Source organism: Dermacentor silvarum, chromosome 4, assembly GCF_013339745.2.
Source record: "Dermacentor silvarum isolate Dsil-2018 chromosome 4, BIME_Dsil_1.4, whole genome shotgun sequence".
Classification (NCBI taxonomy): domain Eukaryota; kingdom Metazoa; phylum Arthropoda; class Arachnida; order Ixodida; family Ixodidae; genus Dermacentor; species Dermacentor silvarum.
In genome coordinates this window covers 43,844,330-43,857,386 of record NC_051157.2, presented here as the reverse complement: position 1 = coordinate 43,857,386, position 13,057 = coordinate 43,844,330, and the positions used below count along the sequence as shown (strand labels likewise).

The 13,057-nt window shown below is 47.4% G+C and overlaps 2 protein-coding genes and 1 pseudogene across 2 annotated transcripts in view; 1 reads left to right on the top strand and 2 right to left on the bottom strand.

Moving 5' to 3' along the window:
* The window catches only part of LOC119449908 (zinc finger protein 143), a 312,907-nt gene that overhangs the window by 279,631 nt on the left and 20,219 nt on the right, over positions 1-13,057 (top strand). The window lies entirely within an intron of this gene.
* On the bottom strand, positions 5,495-5,626 carry LOC119451183 (U2 spliceosomal RNA; annotated as a pseudogene).
* Positions 7,933-13,057, bottom strand: part of LOC119449899 (flavin-containing monooxygenase 5) — a 32,777-nt gene continuing 27,652 nt past the window's right edge. Inside the window, exons 4-6 of the mRNA XM_037713182.2 lie at positions 9,690-10,051; positions 8,768-8,975; positions 7,933-8,406 (exon numbers count right to left, since the gene is read on the bottom strand). Of these exons, the coding sequence (XP_037569110.1) occupies positions 7,933-8,406; positions 8,768-8,975; positions 9,690-10,051 (1,044 nt within the window). The remainder of the gene's footprint in view (positions 8,407-8,767; positions 8,976-9,689; positions 10,052-13,057) is intronic.

Sequence of the window (13,057 nt, the reverse complement as noted above, 5' to 3'; positions counted from 1 at the left end):
GCATCGAATCGCGGAAGTTGCTTAAATCAAAGGGCGCTCAGCGCACGTGCTGCGCCGTAAATCTTGCCTTCAATACGCTGGAGTCCTTTTTGAGCAATTGCGCATTGAGAACTTTGCCCTGGGCACAATACTTCTGTGGAACTTTGCGCTGAGCACAATGCTTAATTTCTAACAATGATTTAGCTTTACGCGTAGTCACAAGGGCAGTAGCAAACTTGGCACAGCAGAGACTGGCAGCAACGCATTGTTTTTATATCACGGTAACCTTTTCGGTGACTTTGCTGACGCCGACTTCTCCGGCTTCAGGAATTTGTCTAAATAAACTTGTTCGAACCAACTAAGTATCCTTCTGATATATGGTAGAGCACTGCACGGGCCGATTTTCGCAGCCCGGGCCCGGCCCGGGCCCGTTTTTACATTGGGCGGCCCGGCCCGCCCGAGCCCGATCAAAACTTTTATGGCGAGACCCGGGCCCGGCCCGGGCCCGGAAATAATCTACGTTACCCTCCCGGCCCGGCCCGCCACCCCTTTACCTTAGGCCCGAGCCCGGCCCGAGACCGAAAAATACATGTTTTCAGAGTTGAGACGCCCGAAAATAACTCGCTGCACGTTACATGCGCACCACCAGAAAGCCCGAGCCCGGCCCGGGCCCGCGTCAAAAAACCCGAGCCCGGCCCAGGCCCGGGTCAAAAAGCACACGCCGTGCCCGAGCCCGGCCCGAGCCCGTGAAAAAACTGCTCTACCCGGCCCGGCCCGGCCCACGGGCCGGGCCGGGCCCGGGCTTTCGGGTAAGCCCGAGCCCGTGCAGTGCTCTAATATATGGGCGTCTTGCGTGGCCACAAGGAGGTGAAGTAACCATCGCAATTTCTTTTTTACATGCACTTTTTGCAACCAACCTCGTACCGGCGCATCTTTCAACACGTTTAAAACGTTTTTCGCTTAATAATTCTTTTTCGTAAAACATGATCTAGCATCCGTAATATCCTAGAACGGGCCTATGTTCGTAAGGCTTACGAAAAATTAGGGAAAGTTCACAGGTATGGCATTTTTTTGTGCGATGGAATTTCTCCCTCAGTTCAAGTGGGCCTTCAAATGCCGATGTTAATTATATGGTCTTGTGTTGCCCTGCACCCAAGCAAACGTGGAGCGAGTTTGGAGACCGGGTAGGCTAAAACGTAGCATGCCCCATTGTTTTGACAAGTTTCCTGCAATTCAATGTGTTACACGTTATGGTAGCAATGGTTGGGATATCTATTTATCGAGCTTTGGCGTTTTCTTCACTTTTTCTTCTTCATGTTTTTTTGCGACAACACTGCAGTGCTCGAAACTGGTCGGTTTGCTTTGCCCGTCCGTTCATTCCGTGATGCTGAACATCCATTGTCGTCATTGACGTTACTGTGTCTTGGTCAGGCCGCCTTCGCATACTCAGCATCACGATCGCCGTAAAGCGAATAAAGAGGTAGCTTTATCCACTATAACCACCACATTGCTCACAATGCAGACGATCCAAGCCCAAACAAACCGGTTTTGTAGAGTAGCATTTTGACCCACAGAGCCAGCGCATATCTGTTCCGCGTAATGAAGCAATAAATCACGAAACAAAACCCGCCAATACACCATTGCAGGATCTCAGTTATCTCTAAAGCACACACATCTGGTAATATAACCACGCATGATATTCAACTGTTTCATAATAAATGTGGGAAACCTAAGTTGTTTCAACACATCGGTGTCACTTACGAATGATGGGGAAATATACGCCTACACTGTAATATAACTTACTGCCTTAGAATTGAAAAAGGCTTTAAATTTGTGGATAACTCAATTCCTTACACCATTTCTGGGTGTGAGGGTGTGGGTTATAGACAGCTTTACACGGTTATTCACTTTTAAGTGTGTAAATTATTTCATATGGCGTAGGGAAGCCAAATGAGCGCTTGAAACAAAAGTTTAAATCGGTCTCTAACTAACATCCTTACGCCCTTTCTGGATGTAAGGGTGTTAGTTATAGACAGTTTTGCACCCTTATTCACCTTTAGGGGTGTACATTACTTTATACGGTGTAGGGCAGCCAAATGAGCGCTTGAAACAATAGTTTGCCTGCCACTGCCCCTTGAATTCGAGCTCACATTACTGCAGCAATCGCACTTGGCAGTCGGACGCTCTAACAACTGCGCCGTTGCGCGACAATAGTGCTCGGTAATTAATGCAAGGTTTCGCGCTGCACACAAACTCCGAGAGCAGTGGCGTCTGCGCACGTATTTAGGAGCCCACAACAAGCAATAACTGCAGCAGACGAGGATTACATGGGCATCGCATTGAAGTTGTTCTTGAGCAGATATATGGCGGTGTGTGGTCTTGAAAACTGCGTCGGCGACACCATACGAGGCGTACATGGCAATGGTGATGATGCGGTACGAAAACATGTCACATACCCAGAAAGGGGAGAAAGAGTGAGAAGAAAGGCAGAGGTTAATCGAACGCAAGTCTCCGGTTTGCTACCGTGCACGTTGGTTGGGGAAAAGGGGGCTAGAAAGAAGGCAGGAGGAGGAACTACTACTATAGGCGTTCACTGAGTCCCGTGGCTCGCAAGAAGCACTACAATGCTTCTTCCGATAGAATACAGAATTACTTCTACGTTCGAGGATTATCTCTTCTGACTGAGGTAGGTCGTCGAATTCCTTGAACCCAGCGGTAAGTGAACATCTTTGTGCACAATACTGCGGATGCCGGCACAGTATTTGGCGGATGGTTTCCTCTTCGCCGCACTGGTCGCAGGCTGTGGTGTAGGCCATTCCTATATATGCGGAAGGCGTAGGGCATTGGCGAACGGCACCACCATAGTCGGCATAAAAGGGTCGCGTCTCTTCGGGGCAGTCCTGAGTGTAACCGGGTACAGGGAATGTAATCGCGTATGTCTGAAGTTGGGCCCATTCCAATCAGCTAGCGTGCATTGGCATGCAGATTTGCGAAATTTTCGTGCAGCATCCGTCCTTGAAAGCAGGATTGATACATAGGGCATTTATCCGTGTAGGCTAATGGTACCGCTTCATCCGCACGTTCATTAGCGATGATGCCACAATACTTCGTAACCACTGAAAAAGGACGAGGTTTCCCTTCTCAGCTAAGTGGTGCATCGCTTTTGAAATATCATGTACCCAGAATGGAGGATTCGGCAAAGATCAGACGTTTGGCGGAAAAGTACGTCGAAAGCATCGAGTGCGTCACTTCCATGAATGATGTCGTAACGACCACGATACACAAGTGTTTTGACATACTATCTCACATAATTCACAACCGTCTGGTGTTGGGCTGCTAATCAGGAGGTCACGGGATCAAATCCCGGCCACGGCGGCCGCATTTCGATGGGGGATAAATGCGAAAACACCCGTGTACTTAGATTTAGGTGCGCGTTAAATATTTGGACCAGTGGGGAACTCCGGAATATTTTGGACCAGGAGGTCCAAAATATTCCGGTGTCCCCCACTACGGCGTGCCTCATAATCATATCGTGGTTTTGGCTCGTAAAACCCCATAATTCTATTATTCACCGCCGTCAAGTGTCGTTTATATCAGCATTGCAAACGTAACGGGAAGAAATTTCCTTCTTTCGTGCCAATCTGGTAAGTTGCCCAGCATCATTTCACTCGTGACATCCATTGTACAGAAATTATGCGGCATTCGAGGTGGATAATCCCCAACCAGCGCCCTCATAACCGGCCTCACGGAGGCTGAAACTATATCATATATTTCACGCAGATTAATGGCACAAGCAGTTTGAAGCTGAATACTATATCACACAGAAACGTATTTGTGTGCATGCATTATCGAGAAGAAGAATTCACAGCCTGATTTATAAAGAATGACGTTCTTTCTTTAATAACACAAAACTATAGACTATTCTGTTAAATATTATTTCAAATATTTCACTTTTACATATTTGTTTTTTTTTCACTTAATACAATGTTCTTAAAAAGCACCTCCTTCTCCCACCATCGTAGATAGTGGTACAAGCAATCTGAGGTACAAGCAAACAAGCAAATAAAATGGCAATACGCACTGTGAGAGAATGCTGCTGTCGCACAGTTCAGAGCTGAAGCAATCGCTGGAGTATGCTGGACAGTTTCCTTTTTTTTTATTTTTTTTCATTGAGTTGTGGGAGCATCTGCTGACCAGCACCCACCCCACCGGGATGACCAACGCAAGCTGGTGGCCCGGGTGATCGCTTGGCGCCAAGGCTTCCTGGACTTAGGGAGGCCTCCCACCATAGGACGAAAACAACCGTTTGCTGAATAAATGTTTATTCATCATTACCATCATCATTGTTCTAGTGGTGTGGTACAGGAACAAGTTCTTAGTCCTTTGAGTGAGGCGTTAACTTACGCGATTGAATATAAGCGCTCCCGCTAACAAAGGCCTGCACCGTGTTGGCGAGGAGCGGATAATCGTTCAAGCGTGTAAGACATAAGTTCTTTCTGCGATGCCATAACGTGGTGCTGAGGTTGCATCATAGGAAAAATAAGGCAACGTGCTGGGTTTCAAGGCACAACTGCCAGCGTTATCACTTGCATATTCAAATGTATTATAATCAGTCTGATGTTGCGTAACTACCTTGGTATAATGAAAGCCGCCTGCAGCTGCCTAAGCCTCTCAGCGACGTGGCAGCGTGGGCCTTCCGCGGCTCCGTGTCTCCATTAACTATATCAAACATAACATAACGTCAAAAAAATTTAATTCTGGGTTTTTACGTGCCAAAATTACGATATGACTCACACTGTGTAGTGAGGGACTCCGGATTAATTTTTACCACGTGGGGTTCTTTAACCTACACTTAAATCTAAGTACACGATCGTTTTCGTATTGCGCCCCCATCGAAATGAGGCCGAAGTGGCTGGGATCGAGCACGTGGTCTGGAGCTCGGCCCGCGGCTGGTTCGGCAATCATACGAGGAGGATTGGGTTTGAGATGAGCGATACCCAAAACAGAAGCACGAATGGGACGTTAGTATCCCCTTCCGTCACGAATTATGGACTGGCGATTGTCAAAGCGAAATACTTTTTCCCCGGGGCGCTGGAAACTTTATTGAAAGTGAGTCGAGGTGTTAAGGGTAACGCTCTGTGCATTTATAGTGAGTCTTCATAGAGTAATTAAATGTCGGCTTATTGCGCAGTCATACTTGATGCGTTTCTTTAAAAAATAATTACATCACGAACTCAAGAACACGCGCACAAGTTAACTATTGGGACTGCAGGCATTACGAGAAAGGGAATAACTATTCATTCGCCATTGCTGACGTAACACATGTCAAGCATCCCGTCCAGCATGATTGCGCCTTCATCAAAGTGGTCGTGCGTAGCAGTACTCAGTACGTTGAAGTGAATTGAATGGACGTTGAGTACGCGGGGGGTTCAGTTTACCCGAAGATCAACGTCCGTCGTTTTACAGCGAAGCTGCATACCTCTACCCCCTGCTGCATTTTTCGTGTCCGTGGGCAAAAATGTGGGCCTATCCCGGAGGCAGTGCAATACCGGGCTGACCCGTCGGCGTAGGTGAAGCAGGCTTCAAGCACTCCGCCCCTAATAATCATAATAATAAATAATAATAAATGAAATAAATAAATAAATATGTAGTGTTTCAAGTCTATGGGTATACTGGAATCATTTGTCAACAGCACATGGACTCGCAAGAGGACATGCCACTGACTGTGGGGATATATGTGTCGTACAAAGTAAATATGGATTTGCGATATCCACAGTGTATATATTACCCAAGTGTGGTATCGAGAAGTTCATGACCACGCACTTTGCATGGGTTAGCCGTGATGACAATACCCCTGTGTTCATCGCCGGAGACATCAATGTCGACATTTCAAGACCAGACAAGAGATGGTTTATTCAGTTTGTGGTAGAAGAGTTTGAAGTGCCAAACCAATCCAAGTCACTCAACTACTCAACAACGGTCGTGTATATATTTAACTTTGGCCAAGATTCTGTTTAAGGTTGTAACCAAACCAATCTGTGTATAAAATCACAAAGCTGTCGTCACTACCATTACCAAATGACCAAAATAAATACACGTACCCTTGTCTAACCCGAGTGATGTGCTACAGCTTCGGTGGTTATCCACCTTCACAGAGGGGAATGCTCCTCAATTTTTTTCCGTTGCCACCACTACACAGAACTGGTAGTAAAGAATAAATCGCTTGTGTGACAGAACGTTCGCAATAGATACCTAAACAGTTGTGCTTCGGCTTCGAGGATGTTTCTATTTTGTACATGCAAAGAGAGAAAGCAAGGAGTGGAAAGGCAAGGAGGTGAACCAGACGAGCGTCCGGTTTGCTACCCCACACTGGGGGTAAGGGAAAGGGGTAATAAATATAACATTTGTAAGATTTTTACCATGCGCCATGAAAGTCAAACTTGTGTCCTCTCCTCACCTTCGATTTGTGTACCTTGTAAACATTTTTACTTTCAGTTACACACAGATTCATTGCGTGTTTTTTTTTAAGAGTAATTTTCATCGCCTAGTATGATGTTAGATGGTGGCCCACATAGCCACTATACTGCCATTATCATGCCTTCTTGCAGCATTATTTCACGGGAAGTAAGAAATATACGAAGCAAATACAGTCACAAGAACGCAGATATAGATGTGTGTAGAAAAATGAAAGAACCGTGAGATTCTTATACTTATACATTACACACGCATGACGAGCATCAAAGCCTTCATAACATACAACGGCACTTGAAAGTTTAGAGAATCATTTTCTAGAAGAAATGCTTATATATTACTATTAGCTGCGCACACAGAGACGTAGACATTATCTTTGAAGAGTCAGCGGAGTCACTTTTTGCGTACGTTCTTGTTCCAGTTTTGAAGGAAGGCTAAAACTGCGCGAAAAAAACGAAGACAAGAGGAAGGAACACACAATACACCACGATCGCAGATGCAAATCTCAAACCGTTTTTGTTTTTAATAACAATATATATATATACTCTTTAATGCATCCTGAAGATTTATACCTGGCGGCATGCCTAGCATGTTACTCCAGATGGATAGGATGACAAATGAAAGGCCCGCGGTACCTCGCATTCACAAAAACGTTTTCACGCTAAAACTCTCGTAAGAGGAGGTGGCAGCCTAGTCGTGATTTTGGACATATTAGCGAAGGCCGTGGTCGGCCATCAGCAAACAGCTTTACAAATGAAAAGCTTTGTGAATTCTGCCTCTTGTCTGCGTCAGCTGATGTCGCATAATTTTTGTTCAAGCACAAAAACTGACTGTTTCCTGTAATGTGGCGTCATCCTAAAAAAATCAAGCCAAATTCAGGAGATACATGCAGGACAATGCAGAGTAAACAGCTCGCGAGGCGGCGTACAGTTGTAAATAACCGTAGCTGTCCTGCGGTTGTACTACAGGACATGTATAGACGCGGCTGAAGTATTCAAAGCTGACGTTATAGCAAAGCACATGGTTTGACATGTTCGTTAAGTCGCGAAGCACTGCGTATCCCACATTAGTGACGCGTAAAAGCGTACACTGTACGCCTGCACTTATTCTTCGACTTCAGTGGTCGGATCGATTGCCAGTACTTCCACCAAAACGTTCAATTCGATCGGCGCTGTTAACCATTGGTGCGCGCTCTTTATGGCAATGTGGTGACAGAAAACGAAGATGCGAGGAGAGCACAGATCTTTGTTTCTTGCGGCGCTGAGAGTGAGAGGAAGGCCCACACATGCATGCAACTTAGGCGTCTTGAACACAGCGCATGAATCGAGAAGCCCAACACGACTTCTAGGACTTGATGGTGATGCGCACCAATTAGCCAGATGTATTGCCCGAGGCTCCCTGAGTTGGCTCTTGTGGGATTTTTTCCCTAAGCGGCACGAAGTGCTTGTCAAGGAAGAGTCATGGTGCGTAGGATGTACCTCATCACGCGAACAGGTAGTTCACCAACAGTGGCACGACGACCACGCACACACTGACGATGACGATGGCCATCTCGAGAGCGTGAGCGACAATCCTGTCGGCACCCAAGAGCTTGTTCAGTGGCCGCGGCGAAGAGACTCCGCCGCCACCGCCGCTGTCTTCAACGGCCGAATGGCGCCTCGTCCTGATCGGTGCCTCGATGCGCCGCTGTGTGCCAATCACGGCCTCTGCCGCTCCGGGCCACGAGTGCGGCCCTTGCAGCCGGAACATGTAGGGCACTTGCGGTCCTGCGAGTAACGCCCAGAAAAGCGCCGGCCGCTGCAACAGAGCCCTGACGAGGCTCGGGTCGGCGCCGATGCGGCCAGCCAGGTCGCGCGTGTACGGCATGTAGTCCACCTGGATGGTGTGTCGCGGGCTGGACACGTAGCGTGAGCGTTGCGACGTCTCCGTACGCTCCACGTCGGACATCATCTCCTCCTGCGCGGGGAACATAAGATTGATTGATTGATTGATTGATTGATTGATTGATTGATTGATTGATTGATTGATTGATTGATTGATTGACGCATCAACGCAACACCGAGGCTATGGGAGACGCCGGAATGGTAGGCTCAGCCCCTGGGGTTCTTTGACGGGCTCCTAAATTTGAGCACACTGGCGTTTTTGCATCCCGCTCCTATATCGATACGCGGCCGCCGCAACCAGGAGACCTTATTCTGAGCACCAGGAAACCGTGAAAAGAAAGTCGAGTATTTCGTGCCCTGTCGAGTATGTCGAGTATGACGTGCCCGCGTCCGTATTCTCGGCCAGCCAATCGTTAGGATATGCTTTCACTTGCCTTGGAAGGTAGCCGGACGTTGCCTAGAAGCACCTGGACGACCCAGCGTGCTTGCATCTCGGCGATCGGGTTTATTGCGCCGAGCGGCTGGATATAGCCTAGGAAGCTCAGGGTCTCGGGATGTTCCAGGTGTGCCGGGAACACGTATCTGAACAGCGGAAGCCGATTGCCCTCAATCCGCAGCAGCGACTCGTCCAAGAAGGGAAACCTGAAACAATGAAACAAGCACGCTATGTCGATCGCAGTTTGGTTCCGTGCAACTATCAGAGATGCTACTTATACTTGTCATTATGTAGATAAATCGGCTTTTGGGGATTAGGTTTGGCTTGGTCCCGCGATGCCTGGAGAATTTTCAGAAAATGCCACATGCTGTAATAAATTTGCTGCTAATTAAGGGTAGTTAAGGTGCGATATTGTGACGGGGACGAGGACTATACTTACATACCGTTTACAGAGAACCGGCAAATTTGATAACGCAGTGTGGCTGAAGGCGTGCATGCGCAAGCGTGCGTCTCACACCACCGTCGTCGTATTCGTCGCTCTGCGGAGCACCTCCTCCATGCTTGTACACAGTCGATCCGTAACAATATCTATACAAGCTGTAGCTAGTTTACTAGATGAAAGAGTTAATAGTCCCCACATATCCCCCACAATGTTTTTACCTACGGAACAACCGACCAACCATGCATGCGATTATAAATGAATTAGTGATCGTGGGTGAGTATAAGTGAGCGTGAGAGTGAGTGAGGAAAGTGGCAGCGAAGGAAGTAATAGAGCGGATGAGTTTACCATGTTAAAGTTTTTTTTTAAATACCTCTGCTACATAAGCGTATAGTGTTCCCTTCGTTCGCCCACCTACGTGTTGTGATCCCCCGTACAGTACAGCGCACTTCTACCAGGCGCATGTCCTTTCGCCGCTTACTTGATGTCGTATCCCGTGGCGAGCACGACGTCGTCGACCTTGGTGTCCTCGGCGTCGCCGCGGAAGCGGACGCCGGTCTCCGTGAATTCGTCGACGTCGCCCTTGATGACCAGAGTGCCGCTGAGCACCCGGTTGGCGAGTGCGTCGTTGATGGTCGGGTGCTGCTGGAAGAGGCGGTGTCGGGGCTTCAGGCCGAACAGCTCGTGGTTGAGCAGCCTCTGGCACTCGCGCTCCGCCATGAGGTTGAGCAGCCACAGGGGCAAGTGCTGGAAGTAGCGGCGCTGGATGAGCGTGTCCATGGGCAACCCGTTGGGCGCCACCCGGTGCAAAACCCAGGTGCCGCGGCGTGTGCTCAGGTACACCTGCGGTCGCGCGCGCGCCGAGCATGACGTCAGAGGGGCAGAGAGCGGCAGTGCTTTTGTGACACGAAGCTACAGCACTGCGAAACCTTGCATGCTTTTCAAATTGTACAACACAGCCGTCTCGCTATATACTTGTTACGCACGTTCGTGGTGAGATCGATGCACGTTGCAATCGTTCATCTTTTCAGAGCTGTACATTTCAGATCACTGAGGGACCTCTGAGACTTGGTTCTCGCTTTATGAATCACTTGAGCTTATTTGTGTAGGACGTGCAGTGATGCAGGAAAGAAACATTCACAGGGTCTCTTATGTTATCCCTAAGACGACTTGAAGTCGAAAGCTCAAGTGCTTATGCATTAAAGACTGACCCCCTTCGCTTAGTCATCCCCCTTACTCATCCTCCTAATTCGCGTTACTCATAGAAGACGATGACGATGGTGACCCGCACACCATCAAAATTGTTGCGTGAGTGTTTGCATATATAGGTAAGACACGATGCCGGGCTGGAGTATTAGGTCACTGAAAAAATTTGACGTCAATCCGTGTCGCAGGGCCCCGTGTCGCAGAAAGTCCGGTGTCGGCATCGGCGGCGGCGTCACCGGTCAAGAAAATCATCTCGAACCACGCATCCCGATCCACGCTGGCCCTTCGCGTGGCGCAGAGGCGTTACTGAACTAATTGAATTCCTCAAAGTAAAATGCGTCAGAAAATTCGTGAAGTACGACTTACACACAACCTACAGGCATGATAGCGTCGGATTGTAATTTCAATATACGAGGAAACATAAGTCTGTTACGCGGAAACTCAAACACAAACCCCTTTTAACGCGATAGCGTTTCCCAGCTGCCGTTTGAGGTCTCTTAGTAGGAGCGGCGTGGCCCGCTCGGTTTCTTGCAACACGATCAAAAAAAAAAAAAAAAAAGAAGAACGAAGAAGCTCGGCTTCGTGCACAGCGTTCGCCGCCAGCGTTTCCACTAAAACATTGCAGTTATATAAGCTGTAGTTGCCGGGAAGCGTGAGAAGCAGTCAGGATCTTTGAATGCTTTCGTGTTCCACTTTTAAAGGCGAAGCTTAAGCGTCCGCCAAATTTTTGTGCCTTTCGTGCAGTCGCCGCGTTTTCGCTCAAGGACTTTGAAGGTCGACTGAACGATGAGACTTATAAGGCTTTCGCCTTAAAAGATGTGCTGCCCAGCTTCCTGGCCTTCGCGAAGGAGACAGACGTCGTCCACTGCGTCCAGGCTCGAGGAAGACTGAGCACTTCTAACGAATCTGCCTTTTCCTTCTCATTCATCTCATTTTTCCCAACTTAGTACAAAACGTTATTTTATTTAATGAACTTTCTTTCTTTCTTTCTTTCTTTCTTTCTTTCTTTCTTTCTTTCTTTCTTTCTTTCTTTCTTTCTTTCTTTCTTTCTTTCTTTCTTTCTTTCTTTCTTTCTCTTCATTTTTCTTAAACAGCGCGAACGGGAGATGGCAATAGTGACTAATTGCTAAGAAAGTTATCGGAGGGTGAAGGTGTGGGAGGTACCTTGGTACCTAAACCTTGAAGGGGCCGTATTAAGGCGCTTCCCGTTGCCTCTGAAGACTGCATTCTATATAGAGAATATCAAGGCCTGCCGGCGCCAGCCATATCTGGACAAGCGCCTCGCAATGTATAGGCGGGGGTCCAGCGGGTATGTCCGAATGCCCTGACAAATATTTTAAATGTGTGCTCTCGTGCATCCTAAAGCTGATAACAAGTACCTTCATTGGGCATTTGGTATGAGGTATGCTGCCCGCGGGCTTCGTGAGGTGCTTTCAATATCAACGCACTCGTGCATTTTGTGCACTGACTGCAGTAGACACCTTCCGCACAAGAAAGAAATAATATAGATGGAAATCAGTTCGATCTTCTTGTGTGGGGCTGAATTCACAAAAATCCAGCATCAGGATTGGCTGCAATTTTTTCGTACGAACAATTCTATCGTAAGTGTTCACCAAGGTTGATCGTTGGGCTAGTTCTTTTTGAATTATTGACGGTATCTTTCTGCGTATTAGACGGGGACAAGAAAGTGGACACACATGGCGACTCAGTCAACTAACAACTAACTGAGCTGTTAGTTAATCGCCGTGTGTGTCCCCTTTCTTGTCCCCGTCTAATACGCTGAAAAATACCTCAATAATATCGCAATATTTTTTCGTGAATATGGGTTCTGCTTCTTCTTCAGAAAGGAATAGCTGCTTGCGAAGATAGGACTGAAGGTAGAAGGCAAACGCAAGTGCCGGCTGGCAACAGAAGGACTTTATTGAGTCATCGCAAAAAATACGCAGTGAGCAAGCAACATAAAACGAAAACAAGACGCTGATAAGCTTAACATGTAGTCTAAGAAGTTGATCTCTCTGCCAAATATAGCGTAAGAGCAGGTGCTCTGACGCACAAAGCTCCTTCCTGGTTAATAATGTATGCGCTTCGTAAATCTCACAGGGAAGGCACATCGTGCGTCAGCGCATATTTAATTACCCTGCTTAGCAAAGAGATCAGTTACTTACAAGCAGTCATCCATATCGAGAACTTTCTTTCATTGTTGTGCATATTTCGTAATTGAATCCACATCGCTCCTTTCCTCTGACACTCTATGTATAGGGGTGTGCGAATAGTAAATTATGAGACCGAATCTAATACGAATCGAAGAGTGCCAAAAGCGAATCGAATCGAATCGAATATAGAATTCTTTTGGAATGGTTTTCGAATAACGAACAGCCGTCGTCTGCATTGATATAAAACGATGTACACATTCTAGTAGTCATATATATAGCGTTAGCAAGCTACCGTCATTACATTACATGTTATGAAGCGTCATTTACTAAAAGCGCAAAGAAAGCATTAAGGACAAATAAGTAGTTTGTTCGCAGACACAGGACTTCAGGGAGTGTGAGTGATCGCTGTATAGCCGTTATTCTGGCTCCCTATGCGACGTAGTCTGCTCCACTACCTAAGTTCTCATGCTTTATGCCTGTACTATGCCCG